General features: G+C 41.2%; 1 protein-coding gene across 1 annotated transcript in view; it reads left to right on the forward strand.

The window, feature by feature from the left end:
* The first annotated feature begins 356 nt into the window (after positions 1-356).
* LOC106571369 (titin) overlaps positions 357-19,951 on the forward strand; it is an 86,984-nt gene continuing 67,389 nt past the window's right edge. The window contains exons 1-4 of the mRNA XM_045695684.1: positions 357-762; positions 4,135-4,344; positions 16,465-16,521; positions 19,055-19,186. Coding sequence (XP_045551640.1) covers positions 744-762; positions 4,135-4,344; positions 16,465-16,521; positions 19,055-19,186 — 418 coding nt within the window. The 5' untranslated portion in view covers positions 357-743. The remainder of the gene's footprint in view (positions 763-4,134; positions 4,345-16,464; positions 16,522-19,054; positions 19,187-19,951) is intronic.

The following is a 19,951-nucleotide window of genomic DNA, read 5'->3' on the forward strand; positions in this document are numbered from 1 at the left end:
GTGGCTTTTATTATTATTTAATTTGTATTATTATTTTTAATCAAGATCAGCTTTAGAAACACCTTCCTCAGTTTCCTGCCTGTGGACACTCCACTGTGAGTGACGTGACTTGTGTGTCTGCCAGTCCCATTCCCAGGCCAGCAGAGGGAGGGGGCTGTTCAGGAGAGGAGTACTTATGCCCCTTCTGCTCCCCACTCCATGACAGTACAGGTCTGTTGGAGGGGGTCACGCCCCTAGCCTAAAAAGGCAACACAGAATACAGCTGGTGTGGCTAGCTCTAAGAATAACCCAGGCAGGGCAGAGTAGCCTGGGCTAAGGTTACATTGAAGCCCCCCTCCTGTCCTATGCTTCCTGATCTACACCCATCATGGGCAGGGAAAAGGTTTAGGCTGCATCTGCACCTCTCCTCTGGCCAGCCCTGTAACTTCTTTCCTCCTCAACTTTTGCTCTCCCCCTCCTGGACTTTAATTGACCCTCTTCAGAGAACCTACGTGACGGTGACCATTTGGTATATTTATCCTTTTTCATCTTCAGGGGAATTGAACATCCAGTCCAGACACCAGTTGTAATATCTTTTGGTTGTGGCAGTTCTTCCTTGTAGGGGCTCTGTGCATGGACTCATCCTCGACGATCAGGACTCAAACAGGATTAGCGAGGTGGCGGTCCATGTTATTCTCTACAACTTCGTTTTTCTTTTTTTGGGCCTAAGGGATTAATTGCTGAAATTAAATATTCAAACCAGCATGACTGAGGGAGTCGAAGGTACAGTATCGACACCAGTCTAAGTATGTCTTTACATTTTACTTCCTTATTATAGGTAACTTAATTTGTTATTTTAAATGTTAAAAGCAGATGTGTAACATAGCTCAGCAGACATTTTGGAACCTGCTCTGTAAAGGAATCTCATGATTGGTCGGCTTCTAAAAATACTGGATATCATGTAGCATGTCATATTGGCCATTTGCTCTGCAGCCTTGAAACACTTGTGATGATAGCACGGCTTTAAGTGTCTTGCACTTAAGGTGCATAATACACCTCCATTATTACTGTTACAGACGTCATCTGACTTTTGGGAATCAAACTAATAATTATTTCTGATGTACTTCGTTTTCCCTCAGTCAGTTCGAATACCTGGCTCAGATTTTATTTAACCTGAGCCAGGGTGACAAAACTTAAAGTTGACCTAGAAGGGTCTATTTTGAGAGCACCCAGGAGAGGATAAAATCATATCAGTTTTGTTGGCTGACTCTGTCTGACTCTATTACTGTCCTGAGATTAGTTGTCATGGATATCTACTAAGAGTTCCCAAGACAGGGACGTCAACTTCAGGCAGCGATGGGTCATGAGAGAGGGAAAGTAGATGTGTTGGAGCTTCATACATGTTTAACAGCACAGCATATTTGTGTGATGTATTCCATCACTATCCCCTCCACACTACTCCTGGAGTCCAGGATAATACCATACTGTGAATACCATTACTGTAACCCTGACAAACACACTCAAGTGCACATACTAGACACACACACACACACACACACACACACACACACACACACACACACACACACACACACACACACACACACACACTGACACTGTTCAAGTCACAGTATGACTTGTGTATTGTTTTTTGTTGAATCAAAGTGAGAGGAAGCCGGACATATGGTGTCTGTCTGCAGAGCCTCTTGAGTCAGCAGTTTGAGGGGACATGGGTACCCAATAATCCCCCTTGGCTGACAACGGGGTGCAGGCCATGGTGAAGAGACCCAACAGGTGGCCTGATCCCACACTGGGCCAGGCTGGACAAATACACATGCACATGCACAAGCACATGCACACGCATCTCTCTCTCTCTCTCTCTCTCTCTCTCTCTCTCTCTCTCTCTCTTTCTTTCTTTTGTTCTTTCTTTCTCTTTCACACTCACTGACCTACAGTACCAGTCAAACGTTTGGACACACCTACTCATTCAAGGGCTTTTCTTTGTTTTTACTATTTTCTACATTATAGAATCATATTTAATACATCAAAACTATGAAATAACACATATGGAATCATGTAGTAACCAAAAAAGTCATATTTGAGATTCTTCAAAGTAGCCACCCTTTGCCTTGATGACAGCTTTGCACGCTCTTGGCATTTTCTCAACCAGTTTCATGAGGTAGTCACCTGGAATGCATCTCAATTAACAGTTGTGCCTTGTTAAAAGTACATTTGTGGAATTTCTTTCCTTCTTAATGCGTTTGAGCCAATCAGTTGTGTTGTGACAAGGTAGGGGTGGTATACAGAAGATAGCCCTATTTGGAAAAATACCAAGTCCATATTATGGCAAGAAGGGCTAAAATAAGCAAAGAGAAACGACAGTCCATCATTACTTTAAGACATGAAGGTCAGTCAATACAGACATTTTCAAGAACTTCGAAAGTTTCTTCCAGCGCAGACACAAAAACCATCAAGCGCTATGATGAAACTGGCTCTCATAAGGACCGCCACAGGAAAGGAAGACCCAGAGTTACCTCTGGTATAATTCATTAGAATTAACTGCACCTCAGATTTCAGCACAAATAAATGCTTCACAGAGTTCAAGTAACAGACCCATCTCAACATCAACGGTTCAGAGTACACTGTGTGTATTTGGCCTTCATGGTCGAATTGCTGCAAAGAAACCACTACTAAAGGACACCAATAAGAAGAAGAGACTTGCTTGGGCCAAGAAACACGAGCAATGGACATTGACCGGTGGAAATCTGTCCTTTTGTCTGATGAGTCCAAATGTGCGATTTTGACTCATCAGACACAGAGTAGGTGATTATCTCCGCATGTGTGATTCCCAGAGTAGGTGATTATCTCTGCATGTGTGATTCCCACCATGAAGCATGGAGGAGGAGGTGTGATGGTGTGGGGGTGCTTTGCTGGTGACACTGTCTGTGATTTATTTTGAATTCAAGGCACACTTAACCAGCATGGCTGCCACATCATTCTGTAGCGATACATCATCCCATCTGGTTTGCGCTTAGTGGGACTATCATTTGTTTTTCAACTGGACAATGGCCCGAAACACACCTCCAGGCTGTGTAAGGGCTATTTGACCAAGAAGGAGAGTGATGGAGTGATGCATCAGATCACCTGGCCTCCACAATCACCTGACCTCAACCCAATTGAGAGTGTTTGGGATGAGTTGGACAGCAGAGTGAAGGAAAAGCAGCCAACATGTGCTCAGCATGTGGGAACTCCTTCAAGGCTGTTAGAAAAGCATTCCTCATGAAGCTGGTTGAGAGAATGCCAAGAGTGTGCAAAGCTGTCATCAAGGCAAAGGGTGGCTACTTTGAAGAACTTCAAATATAAAATATATTTTGATGTGTTTAACACTTTCCTGCTTACTACATGATTCCATGTGTGTTATTTCATAGTTTTGATGTCTTCACTACTATTCTACGATGTAGAAAATAGTAAAAATAAAGAAAAACCCTTTAATTAGTAGGTGTATCCTATCTTTGACTGGTACTGTACATGCATTCATACACATGCATGAACACAAATCATGATGGCTGGAGCAGCATTTCAGTCGAATACTATCTCTGTCATGGGCCGATTCAGAGAGAACACCAGAGACCATGTCGCAAGCCAGGGCTTCTCTCTGATTTGCACCAACCTGATTTCACAGTGTTACAGCAGCATATAACATTTTAGAAAATGAACACTGCATTCTAACAACTGCAGCTGCACAACAATCAATGGCTTGTTCTGACCTAGTCTGACACATTCTGGTAAATCGATGAGTAGCCTTGTCAAATGAATGGCGCACATAAAGGTCATATATTTTGTTTGTAAGGAAGCTCTCTCCATTTAACACCAAATCAAATTGCCACGTCACAGAGATTTATATTAATTTGTAGAGATGGGTTTTTCATGGCTAAGTCAAAGATCACAGAGACAACACATTCCATACAAGACATTAGATTACTTTGACACTGTGCACCATGTATAGTACAATACAGTACCTTCACAGTCTAGCTATTCACCTGACGAAAACTTATCTCAGTGCAGTTTAATCACAAACCAACCCAACCAATCACTTGGTCTTCATGGTTGGTTCAGCATCAGGCCACCAACCTATCTTTGGTTATTTTCTTCCAGTGCGATCCTCCACCACAACCATGGTCATAGAGAGCAAAAACGGGGAGGCAGGACAGCCCCTAGTCAGGGTGTCTAAGAGGACCGTGACTGATGACCTGTACACTACCTTCAGTTCCCCCATGGCCTGGATCCTGGTCCTAGCCCTGGTCATCACCTGGTCCTGCGTGGCCATCATCATGTTCGACCTGATGGACTACAAGGGCCTCACAGGTAGGTCCTGAACCTGTCCCCCTACTGCTCCCACCCATCATGCATTGGGATGCTACTTCTAGGTCTGTGTTAGGTTCAAGTTTAGACTTGCTCTTTGCATTAGGATTCTACCTTATTCCTCAAAGGCCTCTGTAGGTTAGAGCTAGACTTCCTCTTTCCTTTGTACTAATTAGGATGAAAAGGGGCTAGTGCTACTCAGTAGTTTATGTGATGCATCATGCATTGAGTTATCATCCATCTTGGTCATTTAGGCTTTGGTTTTTAATGATGTGGATATAGATTTGGTCCAATTATACACAGCCCCTCTACTCAGGTTTGTTCATTAATTTAGCCTTAACATTTAGCCTGGGTGAAACAAGGTCATGGATAATGGTTAAAACAGCCAATGTGGGATGCAGTGAGCTCAGGGAGCATGATAAGGCCCAGTAGCGTGTTGTTTCCAGGCTGGCACTACTTTATCTGAAGTGCCACTGCCCTACCAACGGAGTGCGGGCTCTCAGGTTAGCCGGGAGCTCATTGGCTGGTTACTGATAGGACCGACAGTGACAAAGACAGATAGGGTGTAGCATTGCAGTTTACTGGGCCTGGGAAATATCAGCAGCATCTGTGTTCGGTTACAGTCAACAGTTATCTGAGAGAGGGTGGGCAGAAATAGCCATGCCCCTGTCCCAGTCAAACAGCTTTGAGTGAAATAGCTTACTTTTGGATGAGTCAAAAATATGTACTGGTAGATACGATTTGAGATGCGTTGCTTCAGTCAGTAGGGATGTTATTGTATCACAGACTTGTGATTAATATAGTTCATTACGACTGTTGCAGACGTATTCACATTTAATTTGTACATTTTATAAGCAAACTTCAAAAGTGGGCACCATTGTAACATAGATCTGTTCAACTCACAAAACAGTAGTTGAAGGCACTGGGGGCTGTGAGTCTAGTCTATCCACCCCAAGTCATTTAGCCTTCACAGAGGTTCTCATTCGAGTGCCATAGCTACGTACGTTCACTCTCATTTCTAATCTAGTTTCCTCCTCCTATTTTCACCTGTCAATGCCGGCATTATACTACGCTTGCCCGTCTGTGCTTTTGCTTCCGCTTTGCTACTAACAACCTGCATGCTTTAATTGCTGATAGGCAGCAATTGTCACACACTCCAGTAAGTGTTGTGGGGGCTTCATGCTGCGCATTAATGGATAATGTACACATGGTCCATCAAGTGTTGCTTCTGGATCATTCAAGTTTACACAGGTTACATCTAGTACTGAGTCTATATACCTTTTCACACTATTATTTCATTAGCACAATTGAAGTAGGCTATTTTGTGTTTATACACAGATACAGTATGTTTCCATACTGATGCCAACCATAATGGTACAGATAGTCTAAGGTCAACCATAACCTCCCTATATGAATGGTTTTGGACTATAGCTTTCATGATAACTCATCTACAGAACTGATTTAACACTGATTTATGATTGAAAATGTATACAGCCCATTTAGAAGTCACCTGATGTGTCATTAAACTACTATTCACCAGTTTTTAGTGTGTAGGTGAACAAAACTTACCATAATAACACCCAAGTGTGGCCTTTTCTGTGACATAGTGTGGCTTGAATATCAATTTAAGTAACATCCATTGCATTAAAGGTATTTGTGTGTTCATGTGTGTGCATGTGTGTTTTCAGTCATTACTTGTAGTCCAGTAAAATGTGTTTAGTGTATGAAGTGCTAATTTGTAATGAATGTGCTGTAACTGTACTATTGTAAGTTGGTTGTAGCATTGCCTGCAGTAGCCTATATAGTTTAGTCAATTATTACATAACCAGCCAGCTTTAGAATGTATTGAGTCTGTATTACAGTACATCATGTTTTGTGCCCAGCAAAACTGCATGGCCTTAGAAAAGCAACGTTTTAAAAAGCCCAAGTCCTGTGCTATTTTCCAAAGTCTGGATATTGCTTTATTTATTTTTGATTTTACCTTTACTTAACTAGGCAAGTCAGTTAAGAACAAATTCTTATTTTCAATGACGGCCTAGGAACAGTGGGTTAACTGCCTTGTTCGGGGGCAGAACGACAGATTTTTACCTTGTCAGCTTGGGGATTCGATCTTGCAACCTTTTGGTTACAAGTCCACGCTTGTCGGTGCAATTGTCGGTGCTATTGAATAGAAAGCTGTAACGATTTCTTAATCTTTCCATAAATAGTTGAAATGTCTTCAATAGCTCAATCTCAACAATAAAATCATTTGAGTGTTGCTTGTTTTTTTGTGCATCTTAAGTAATAGAGCAAAATAGACCAGAATTAAAGGACAAAAAAATCGATATATTCACCTGAATTCACTATTAGTCTTGACATGAGCTTTTAAGTCTAAAGTGATTTATGGGCAAAGTGTTTTTAAGGGCATATTTCCAGGCAAAATCATCCCATTAAATTGTGTGACAATTGCTCTCATGCATCCGGCCTATGATAACTTATAACTGTCAATTCAGTTAACTTTCCTGTCTCAATTTATACACAATTGCCTTGATACTAACACCTTCTCCGCTATGTAATCTGGTTTCCGAGATGGTCACAGGTGCACTTCAGCCACGCTCAAGGTCCTAAATGATATCATAACCGCCATCGATAAAAGACAGTACTGTGCAGCCGTCTTCATTGACCTGGTCAAGGCTTTCGACTCTGTCAATCACCGTATTCTTATCGGCAGACTCAACAGCCTTGGTTTCTCTAATGACTGCTTCACCTGGTTCACTAACTACTTCTCAGATTGAGTTCAGTGTGTCAAATCGGAGGGCCTGTTGTCCGGACCTCTGGCAGTCTCTATGGGGGTGCCACGGGGTTCAATTCTCGGGCCGAACCTTTTCTCTGCATATATCAATGATGTCGCTCTTGCTGCGGGTGATTCTTTGATCCACCTCTACGCAGACAACACCATTCTGTATACATCTGGCCCTTCATTGGACAGACACTGTGTTAATTTTAACAAACCTCCAAATGAGCTTCACCGCCATACAACACTCCTTCTGTGGCCTCCAACTGCTCTTAAATGCTAGCAAAACGAAATACATGCTCTTCAACCGATCGCTGCCCACACCCGCACGCCCTACTAGCATCACTACTCTGGACGGTTCTGACTTAGAATATGTGGACAACTACAAATACCTAGGTGTCTGGCTAGACTGTAAACTCTCCTTCCAGACTCACATTAAGCATCTCCAATCCAAAGTTAAATCTAGAATAGGTTTCCTATTTCGCAACAAAGCCTCCTTCTCTCATGCTGCCAAACATACCCTCGTAAAACTGACAATCCTACCGATCCTTGACTTCGGCAATATAATTTACAAAATAGGCTCTAACACTCTACTCAGCAAATTGTATTCAGTCTATCACAGTGCCATCCGTTTTGTCACCGAAGCCCCATATACTACCCACCACTGCGACCTGTACGCTCTTGTTGGCTGGTCCTCGCCACATATTCGTCACCAACCCTACTGGCTCCAGTCCATCTATAGGTCTTTGCTAGGTAAAGCTCCGCCTTACCTCAGCTCACTGGTCACCATAGCAACACCCACCCGTAGCACGAGCTCCAGCAGGTGTATTTCACTGCCATCCCCAAAGCCAACACCTCCTTTGGCTGCCTTTCCTTCCAGTTCTCTGCTGCCAATGACTGGAACGAATTGCAAAAATCACTGAAGTTGGAGACTTATATCTCCATCACTACCTTTAAGCGTCAGCGGTCAGAGCAGCTTACCGATTGCTGAAGCTGTACACAGCCCATCTGTAAGTAGCCCATCCAACCAACAACCTACCTCATCCCCATATTTGTTTTTGTTTTTCTGCTCTTTTGTACACCAGTATTTCTACTTACACATCCTCATCTGCACATATATCACTCCAGTGTAAATTGCTAAATTGTAATTACTTTGCCACTATTGGCCTATTTATTGCCTTACCTCCTTACTTCATTTGCAGACACTGTATGCCGATTTTTCTATTGTGTTATTGACTGTATGTTTGTTTGTCCCATGTGTAACTCTGTGTTGTTGTTTTTGTCGCACTGCTTTGCTTTATCTTGGCCAGGTCGCAGTTGTAAACTTCTTCTCAACAGGCCTACCTGGTTATATAAAGGTGACATAAATAAAAAAAATAAAAAATAATCGTACATTGAGACCACATCAGTCTGTGTTGTTAACTGTGTGGTATTAAATAGTGACCATGCAGAATGTCTTTCTCTTTGATTGAGTGCTGCTGTTGAGGAGACACCAATCTTATGTGTTTTAATATTTCTAATTCAATATTGCATGTTGCAGATAAGCCTGCAATGAGAGATATAGATTTAATCTACAATGCATAATAATGAGCATTGAATGTGGCCAATACCGATGGTCATCTATGGAGGAATGACCTCCTAATCCATTCCACGTGCAATAATGGGAAGAAAATGAGGCTGTGGCCCTTTCTACCGAAGCCTCTCAGCCTTGTCATAAGTATAAAATAGTATTTATTAGGTGTTAGTAGTCAGGCTACAGCTAAACTATACCCTAAACCAATTTCTTAAACAGTAGCCTTATTACAGTTTTTCTCAGTCGCTTTGGTGCATTTTTCACTTCATCCCTAACATGTGCAAAATAATAAGGGCATTCTCAGAACAATTTGTACAAACTGCAATATACAATAGATGTGTTTCTAAAGCTAGTCAGTCACTAAAAATCCTTAGTACATCTCTCAAAAGTAAATATTCATGCCAATGATCATGTCAGTGTCATCAGAATGATAAGTCATTGAGTCATTGTTCACGAACAAGGTCGTCAAAATGTTTAGGCATGTTGTCAATGGAACTGTGTACTTTGACAGTATTTCCTGATGTAAACTTAGGCTACAGTTTGGATGACAGTTACTGTATTGAAAATGCACAAGGCTGCACTTCTATGGCATATATCAATTTCAACAGTACTATTTACATATCACTGTATGTGGGTTATTGATTGAAAGAGACTGGACAACCCAAGGGGCACAAAGGAAAAAAAAACAAAATTAGAAAGAAACACAGGAAACCACCCCTAAGGCACAACTTTGCCCGCAGCACTGTTCTAGTGCTGTCTCTACACATCCAGACGTTCCTGTCTGTCGGCCCACATATTCTCATCCACATCACACCGGATATTTTCCCTTCCAATGCAACGTGGAAAGAATCTTTTGGAATGCCTTATCCATCCTCTGCAGGCGTCTATTGTGATGTCCTCACATGCTGCATCCATTGCAGCCAGAAGGGTCATCTGTGTGTGTTGCTGACGATCGTACACCTTCCACCTCCATGCTGAAAAGAACTCCTCAATTGGGTTAAGGAATGGTGAATAAGGTGGGAGGAATTCTATGAGCATCCTCGGGTGGGTCACAAACCATTGCTTTATGATGTTTGATCGATGGAAACTCACATTATCACAAATGACCACATACTTTGGCAAATCCTCTCTAAACAGACCCCTCTCATCATCAGGGATGAGAGCCCTGTAGAGAGTCTCTAAAAAGTTGAGTAGATGCTGGGTGTTGTATGGCCCTATAAGGGGGATATGGGTTAGGACACCATGCTCCGAAATAGCAGCACACATGGTGATATTTCCTCCCCGTTGGCCTGGCAAATCCACAGTAGCTCTGTGACCGATGATATTCCGACCCCGCCTTCTGCATTTGGTCAGGTTGAAGCCAGCCTCATCCACGTATACAAAGTTGTGAGAGGGTTCACTTGATCCCAACTCCATTATACGCTATATCCCAGAACACACAGTTGAATTTGTTTTGGTAAGGAAGAGTGACATAAAATGTGCATATATTGCATGTTCCTTCCACAGCAATGGAAATGTGTGCAGTTTATGCTTACTGTACTATGTATCACTATAAAATGTTGCTGTAAAGTAGTTACATAGATATATGTTTTACCTGTACATACTGGTACCGTAGCTCCTTAACTCTGTTCTCATTCCTTTGGAATGGTACACGGTACAGCTGTTTCATACTCATCTGGTTTCTATGCAACACCCTGTCGATGGTTGAGATGCTAACCGTATGGATGTTTTCAAAGACATCGTTGTCTTCTATAATGGTCCTTTGTATTTCCCTGAGTCTCATGGCATTGTTTGCTCGAACCATGGTGCAAATAGCCTCCTCAAACCTGCCACCGGTTTGAGGTAATCTTGCAGTCCTATGTGGGGAAAAATGCAGTGATGCATCGCACACTTTCACATAGACAAAAACTATGCGAACACACATTTTACTGTAAAACTTACAGGTGGGTGCATGTAAGGTGCAGTATGCATCTGTATAGAGTATATGTCTGTATGCTGTGAAATACAAGTGGACTACTGTAATATGAAGCATTGTAGGAAGTATACAGTATACTGCTTATATACAGTAACTGTGCACTGTACATTGGTGGACATACCTGTTCTCTCTTCGAAACGTTTGAACTATTGAGGACACGGTTGATCTCCCAATATTCGGCTGCACCCTTCGACCCGCCTCAGCCATTGTAAGGCCATGATTGACAACATGGTCTACAATAGTGGCCCTTATGTCATCAGATATGCACCTATGTCCTCTTCTGCCTCTTCCTCTGTTTTGCCTTCCACCACGCATCCTTGCTCCTCTTCTTCCTCCTCTTGGCTGTTGACCCTGTTCGTTTCCTGGTCCATCCATTATTGGAAAATTGCAACTCTGTGTTGTGGTCTGTCTATATATGCTTGCCAATTGATTCTTCATGAGATGCACCTTTGAGCAATTTAGACAACTGGTTGATTGTTGGTTTTTGTACAAAAGGTCTAATAGAAATGTGTAAAACTATGCTTGACAGTTTATGACAAATAGTTCAACAATTTTGCATGTAATGGCTTATGCAAGGAACTAATGCCTAGATGTTTTGAGGGGTAAGACAATTCAACAGAGAACCATCTACTATATTTTGATCAACATGACATGAGCAATTGAAAATGTGGAAAAAAGCTGACACTTGTACATTATCAATTGCAATATGTACAAAAGCAATTGCAATTTGTTCAAAGGAATAAGAAATTGCTTTAATGATGTGCACAAGTGACTAGATGATTTGGAATTTGTACAAGTAGTATCAAGAATGGCACTTTTGATCTAAGAAATGCACCAAAGCGACTGAGAAAAACTGTAATGAAAACAAAGGGACTACATTGGCGTCACACATCCCTAAATTAGATTAGGGAAGGGGGGTTAAGGTTGGTAAAAATGATCCCTGGGGATACTGTATGGCACCAGGACAACACGTGGAATGGGAGGGTGATAATCACCACACAAAACCATGGCACCATCGATTAACCCTTGAAAGGAAAAAAAATAGACAATTACTAGAGGACCAAAAATAACAAATATCAATTCTTAACACTTTTTGGCGTGAGTATAATTTCTATACGTACAGTATAATGTAAATGTAAATATACCCATATCATATAAACCTTTTAAAAAATTGCCTTTGAAGCCACAATCTTTGACGACATGCTGAATCACAGTAATACTGAAAGCAAGTCTCATGTCCTTGCTTTAAAGAATCGTCTGTCAGTACAGGTAGCTACTGTAGCACTTGGTCCCCTGTAGGATACTGAGCGGTATCATCTCTCTCTGTGAAGGATGACTGTGTCACTAGACTCCCTCTCATAGACTGGTCCTCTCTGTTCATTTGAACCCCTCACTGTCAGAAAAGAGACTGCCAGAGACATTGGAATTTAGGGGAATAGCTAGGAGTACATGCCACTCATAATTTCATACCAAATATGTATGGTAGTGGACCCAACTGGATATCCAACAGAGTTTTGGAATGATTATTTTATTTTGAAGACAGTGAAGTGCACTTTTTTTTCATAGTCATTTCATCACCATATACACATTCAGTACTTTCCATTTTTGACACAAAGACATACAGTAACAGGGAAACATGCTATGTTAATTTCAACAAGGTCACAAACTAATCGATATGTAAAACAAAAGGCTGTGTGCCCTGAGACAGAATACAGTGTGATGAGAAAGTATTCATACCCCTTGACTTATTCCACGTTTTGTTGTGTTACAGCCTGAATTCAAAATTGATTAAATTGTTTCTCTCACCCATTTAAACACAATACCCCATCATGACAAAGTGAAAACATGTTTTTAGAAATGTTTGCAAATTTATTGAAAATGAAACACAGAAATATCTCATTTACATAAGTATTCACACCCCTGGGTCAATACTTTGTAGAAACACTCTTGGCAGCAATTACAGCTGTGAGTCATTCTGGGTATGTCTCTAAGAGCTTTCCACACCTGGATTGTGCAACATTTTCAGATTATTCTTTTTGAAATTCTTCAAGCTCTGTCAAATTGGTTGTTGATCATTGCTAGCCTCTCCAGCGTCTCATCCCGTCAGCGGGATCAAAATCCAGCGAAAAAATCAATTAGCATTAAAAAAAATCATAATTAAAAAAAAAAAAAATTAATATATATATATTTTTTTTATAGAAACACCTCTCCTGAATCGACCCACGTCGTCCGATTTCAAAAAGGTTTTACAGGAAAAGCAAATCATTAGATTATGTTAGATGAGTCCATCGTAAAAAGCAGCAACATAGCCATTTTCCGACCAACCACTTGCATCACATATAACCAAAAAACAGCTAAATGCAGCACTAACCTTTTACAAACTTCATCAGATGACACACCTAAGATATCATGTTACACAATGCATGCATTCTTTTGTTCAATAAAGGTCATATTTATATATAAAAACAGCATTTTACATCGGCGTCTGACGTTGACTAACGAATTTCCCCTCAAATGCGTCCCGGGAAACAATGCTACAATTCCCTAAATTACTATACTATAACGATTTTTTACATTTATATTGTCAATCTAACATTTATAGATGAATATCTCTTGAGAACACCTGTCATACCAGATTTTAAATTAACTTTACTGGGTAATCACACTTTGCGATAAAAGGAGATGCGATACTCAGAAAATGAGCTTATATACAGAGCTCGGCGCCATCTTGGAACAATCGCATGTCACATCTCATCTTGTATAATATTGTCAATAATCGCCTACCTTTAGTTGTCTTCATCAGAAAGAATCCCAGGTCCACAACAGATGTATTTTCGGTCGAAAAAGTCCATACTTCACGTTCCATTAGCCTGCTGTTGGTAGCGCGTCCTTGGGCTCTCTCCAAATTCTCCGATGTGCGCAGGGCTGAAGTTTCGGATAAAATGATTCTCCCGCCTGTAGGTTCGTTCAAACATGTCAAACGTTGTAAAACATTAATCTTCAGGGCCTGTAACACCAAGAGAGCCAATAAGATTCGAGGGGGATGATTTAATTGTCTTTCAAACCGTTTCCAAAGGTGGGGGTAGACATGGCCGCCGGCGTCATAATGGTGATGGCCCATCCCCTGTGACCAATTTCCAATGAGTCTCATTCACTGAGTTTCGACTGTATAAGGCTCAAACCACTGTGAAAAGACTGGCGACATCTAGTGGAAGCAATAGGAAGTGCTCACTGAACCATGGTTAACGGTGTGATTTATAGGGAAAGATGAGAAGTCGAGTCCACAATTCTGAATTCCACTTCCTGTTTCAATCGGTCTCGGGGTTTTGACTGCCATTTGAGTTCTGTTATACTCACAGACACCATTCAAACAGTTTTAGAAACTTTAGGGTGTTTTCTATCCATATATAATAAGTATATGCATGCCCTAGCTTCTGAGTTTGATTAGTAGGCCGTTGAAAATGGGAACGATTTTTTTTCAAAATGCGCTGTGGCGCCCCCTATCCTAGGGTATCCTCAAGAGGCTAGACAACCATTTTCAGGTCTTGCCATAGTTTTAAGTAAAAACTGTAACTTGGCCATTAAGTGAAAACTGTAACTCGCCATTCAGGAACATTCACTGTCTTCTTGGTAAGCAACTCCGGTGTAGATTTGGCCTTGTCCTGCTGAAAGGTGAATTCATCTCCCAGTGTCTGGTGGAAAGAAAATTGAACCAGGTTTTCCTCTAGGATTTTGCCTGTGTTTATTTTTTATCCTGAAAAACTCCCCAGTCCTTAACGATTACAAGCATACCCATAACATGATGCAGCCACCACTATGCTTGAAAATATATATTAGAATTTGTATTCAGGACAAAAAGTTAGTTGCTTTGCCAAATTCTTTGCAGTATTACTTTAGTGCCTTGTTAGAAACAGGATGCATGTTTCGGAATATTTTTATTCTGTACAAGCTTCTTTCTTTTCACTCTGTCAATTGGGTTATTATTGTGGAGTAAGTACAATGCTGTTGATCCATCCTCAGTTTTCTCCTATTACAGCAATTAATCTCTAACTGTTTTAAAGTCACTATTGGCCTCATTGTGAAATCCCTGAGGGGTTTCCTTTCTCTCCGGCAACTGAGGTAGGAAGGACGCCTGTGTCTTTGTAGTGACTGGGTGTATTGATACACCATCCAAAGTGCAATTTATAACTTTTATTTTTACCCGTCTACCAATGGGTGCCCTTTTTTGCAAGGTATTGGAAAACCTCCTGGGTCTTTGTGGTTGAATCCATTCACTGCTTGAATGAGGGGCTTTCAGATAAATGTTCAACACTATTATTGCACACAGAGTGTCCTTGCAACTTATTATGTGACTTGTTAAACCATAACAAAGGAGTTGAATACTTATTGACTCAAGACATTTCAGCTTTTCATTTATTACATTTTTTTGCGAAAAAAACAAAAATGTTGACATTATGGGGTATTGTGTGTAGGCCAGTGACAAAACATCTACATTTGATCATATGAAATTCAGGCTGTAACACAACAAAATGAGTAAAGACCACTTTCTGAAGGCACTGTATTTGTTTTGCTGGCCTTGGAAATTATGAACCTAGCCATAACACAGCCATTTAGTGGACAGCAATTGGGTATGACTGCATTTTTAATAAGAATTTTTCCCACCATGACATTTCAATAAAGGGCAACACTCAGTAAATTAAATACTTAACCGACATTTTGTAACAATGAGCAGAGTGTGTTGACTGTGAGGACATTTTATTCCCCTTGATGTGCACCACATAGCCTGGGAGGCGACCAATTGGAGTTGAACCAAGTCTATTGTCATGCCACCACTGCTTCCTTTACACACAGAGAGAGAGAGAGAGAGAGAGAGAGAGAGAGAGAGAGAGAGAGAGAGAGAGAGAGAGAGAGAGAGAGAGAGAGAGAGAGAGAGAGAGAGAGAGAGAGAGAGAGAGAGAGAGAGAGAGAGAGAGAGAGAGAGAGAGAGAGAGAGAGAGAGAGAGAGAGAGAGAGAGAGAGAGAGAGAGAGAGAGAGAGAGAGAGAGAGAGATTCCATTCTACTGCCAAGTCCCTTGCCTTCTTACCACTTCTTTCAGGGTAATATGTTATTTATTTCTATGTATTTATTTGAAGTCATCCTTCCAGGAATCAGTGTCGTCAGAGAATAGAGATAGAGGGGTTCAAATGCACAAGCGTTGAGGGATATTTGGTCATTTACATGACGTAGGTTGAAGTGCCAATCAAGCAAATGTCACTGAATAATCAGTATTTCATTGGTATGCTTCAAATCATACAAACCACAGCAGTATGTAATAACTGCACATTAGCTTTTGGAACAAATCAATCAAGTCAATGGGATTAAATAAAAAATAAAAAAACATGTCAAACCCAACTGTTGCTACAGTACGGCAGATTCAATAAAGAGTGAACGGCATACTGTGCTCGTTATAGTTACGGCACAGCATTTTGTTGTTCTCTCCCATTTTTCACACCTATTGCATTATGGGTGTTTACTTTTTGTATGTTGATGTGTTCTCTACACTATGGTCATGTCTATCTTTGTTTCCATTGTGATGAATGTCTTTGTGATGACCTTTATTTCTTCTGTCACCATACTTTGTGAATCGTGAGTAACTGTGTCTCTGTGCCATTGGTTGTTGTGGTAAGACAGTCCGTTTCCTCCTCCTAGAACGCATCACTCTGGAGTTTGTTCTTCTCCCCACATTGATCATGTGCATGTGATGGAGACTGTTCACTGTCCCTGTCCCTGTGCCACTGCTTATATACCTCTGCTTCTAACAGGGGTCCCCCCACCTCCCGCTGTCAGGAAAGCAATTAAGGAGGCAGGGAGGTCTAGAGGCAAGCCATTATAATATGCTTTTAACTTTGTTGTGATGATTAGAGGCCTCTGAGGCCCTTAGTGAGATTGAGTTGACATACTGTTGCAACTAACTTTAGAGGAGTAGATAAAACAAATTCATATATATATATATTTTTTAAAAATATATATATATATATATATATATCTATATATATATATATTTAAATATAATACAATGTACTATTAACGACTAATATAGCAACTAATTACTCCATTAACTCATGTCATGATAAATACACTACATGGACAAAGGTATATGGACACCTGCTCGTCGAACATCTTATTCCAAAATCATGGGCATTAATATGGAGTTGGTCCCCCCTTTGTTGCTATAACAGCCTCCATTCTTCTTGGAAGGCTTTCCACTAGATGTTGGAACATTGCTGCGGGGCCATGCTTCCATTCAGACACAAACACACTAGTTACAGTAGGTCTGACACTAATGTTGGGCGATTAGGCCTGGCTCGCTGTCGGCGTTCCATTTTATCCCAAAAATGTTTGATGGGGTTGAGGTCAGGGCTCTGTACAGGCCAGTCAAATTCTTCCACACTAATCTCGACAAACCATTTCTCTATGCTACTCGCTTTGTGCACGGGGGCATTGTCATGCTGAAACAGGAAAGGGCCTTCCCCAAACTGTTGCCACAAATTTGGAAGCACAGAATTGTCTAGAATGTCATTGTATGCTGTAGCGTTAAGATTTCCCTTCACTGGAACTAAGGGGCCTAGCTCGATCCATGAAAAACAGCCACTGAACATTTTTCCTCATCCACCAAACTTTACAGTTGGCACTATGCTTTTGAGCAGGTATCGTTCTCCTGGCATCCGCCAAACCCAGATTTGTCTATCGGACTACCAGATGGTGAAGTGTGATTCATCACTCCGGAGAACGCATTTCCACTGCTCCAGAGTCCAATGGCGGCGAGCTTTATACCACTCCAGCCATTGCTTGGCATTGCACATGGTGATCTTAGGCTTGTGTGCTCGGCCATGGAAACCTATTTCATGAAGCTCCCGACGAACAGTTCTTGTGCTGACGTTGCTTCCAGAGGCAGTTTGAAACTCGGTAGTGAGTGTTGCAACCGAGGACAGACAATTTTTATGCGCTACTCACTTCAGCACTCGCCAGTTCCACTCTGTGAGCTTGTGTGGACTACCACAGCTGAGCTGTTGTTGCTCCTAGACACTTCCACATCACAATAACAGCACATACAGTTGACCGGGGCAGCTCTAGCAGGGCAGAAATTTGACGAACTGACTTGTTGGAAAGGTGGCATCCTATGACTGTGCCACGTTGAAAGTCACTGAGCTCTTTAGTACCGACCATTTTACTGCCAATGTTTGTCTATGGAGATTACAGGGCAGTGTGCTCGATTTTATACACCTGTCAGCAACGGGTGTGGCTGAAATAGCCGAATCCACTAATTTGAAGGGGCGTCCACATACTTTTGCCAATATTGTGTCCCTTTCAATACCTTTGATATAAGCATTTAGATATTGTCGATAGCTGTAACATCCATTTGTTCAGAATTGCATAGAAAATAAATTCCCACTTAAATATTTTAAAGTCCAGGGAAAAAAAAGTCCTTTGTTGAATATGGCTATATCAACCGTGTTTCTTTAACCCACTCATGCTAATTCAACACTACTATAGATTATATAACTAATAACCACTCTCTTCTGAATATCCATTATACTGCTTTGATAATTGCTCGCTAATGAGCACTAAACAGTCTAAAGAGCAATCTCTAAAGACCAGTCAGTCAGATTCTCCTGAGAGTTGTCACTAACACAGTATGCTGGCAGGGGTGTCTGACATGTCCTGTAGTCTGTACTGTACCATGTCATTCCTACTGCCTACTGTGTGTCTCTACCTATGATGAAATGGAAATGTATGTCTCATGCTGTTTGCCTGCACAGCAAGACAGACAGACAGACAGACAGACAGACAGACAGACAGACAGACAGACAGACAGACAGACAGACAGACAGACAGACAGACAGACAGACAGACAGACAGACAGACAGACAGACAGACAGACAGACAGACAGACAGGTGGCCGTCTCCACAGTGAATACGCCAGCAGAAATTAGAAGTAACCCATTGGACCATGGATGGACGGAGGACATGTTATACTACATCACATTTTTATAGTCATTTAGTTACAAGCTATTGTTTATAGTCATGTACACATTCATCTTCATATCACTTCTCTGTTTGTTTCTGGGTATGAATTCCGTTGCTGGGATTTGCTTGTTCTAATGCATTTATCTACATACAGAACATTTGAACGGTGTATGAATCCATTTGACAGATTAAGCACAGCATATTGTTAAATTAATATTTATATTATCTATACAGAATGCAGTTTTACACATTGGTAACTAAGTATTCTTTAAATATTCCTTAGTCTAGTTTTGAGTGGAGTGTTTCTAGAAGTGAATGTGTAAATGTAGGGTAGCTATGTTTTGCGGGGTCTTAACTCACACAGCCTGTTCACCACACTCTCAGGAAGCATTCAGCATATCAGCTCAGATCCCATGAAAGTAGTGAACGAGGCAGTGGAGGAGTCCACTGGCTGGGGCAACCTGCTTCTGACCTTTGCCTCCAACCTGGTAGCACCTGAGGAGGAGGAAATTGAAGGTATACTTCACACATACTACCCTACCAATAGACCAAATAACATCAACAACAGTAACATAATAAACAGAACACCATGGTATTTCTAAAAGAAAAAGGGCCAGCCCACTTTGATTTGACGAGTCACCTGGCAGGTCATGCCTCATTCAACTTCATGGATGCAGGAAAAATATGTCAGACTGAGAACCTGTGAACCATAGGTCCTCTAAACACTACACAATACTATATATATACTGTAAATCACAGTATGTTGAAAGGAGGTCCATACATATCAACCTGAGCCTGTTTATCATATCTCATATTACATGATGTATTGTCATATTAAATACAAGCTCCATCCACATAGAGCTAATAACAGCATTCCAAACTTCAAACTAAAGAACGGGACACAGCCTTTCACACAGAATCATTTTGAAACGGAAGAACAATTCTCTCGACCTGCAGCGTGATAAATTTAAGTCAAGGTTTAGCTCTCTCTCTCTCTCTCTCTCTCTCTCTCTTTCTCTCTCATATTAATCCCTTGCTTTTGTCTTTTCACCACTCGCTGTTCACCATGCTCACTTAAATTTCTCCAGGCTTGCGCCACACTCACCACTACAACATATTCAGCAGCGTATGTTTCCTCACAACAAAATCAGCACATACAGTTTACACAATGTTAGCTAAAGGACATCTGAAACAGCCAAGGAGCTAGTCTCTATTCCGTAGCTTAGCCTGTGATTCAGTTGGGTATTAAGATATATTTCTACCAGTCTTATTGAACCAGGA

The sequence above is a fragment of the Salmo salar genome, chromosome ssa15, assembly GCF_905237065.1.
Source record: "Salmo salar chromosome ssa15, Ssal_v3.1, whole genome shotgun sequence".
Classification (NCBI taxonomy): domain Eukaryota; kingdom Metazoa; phylum Chordata; class Actinopteri; order Salmoniformes; family Salmonidae; genus Salmo; species Salmo salar.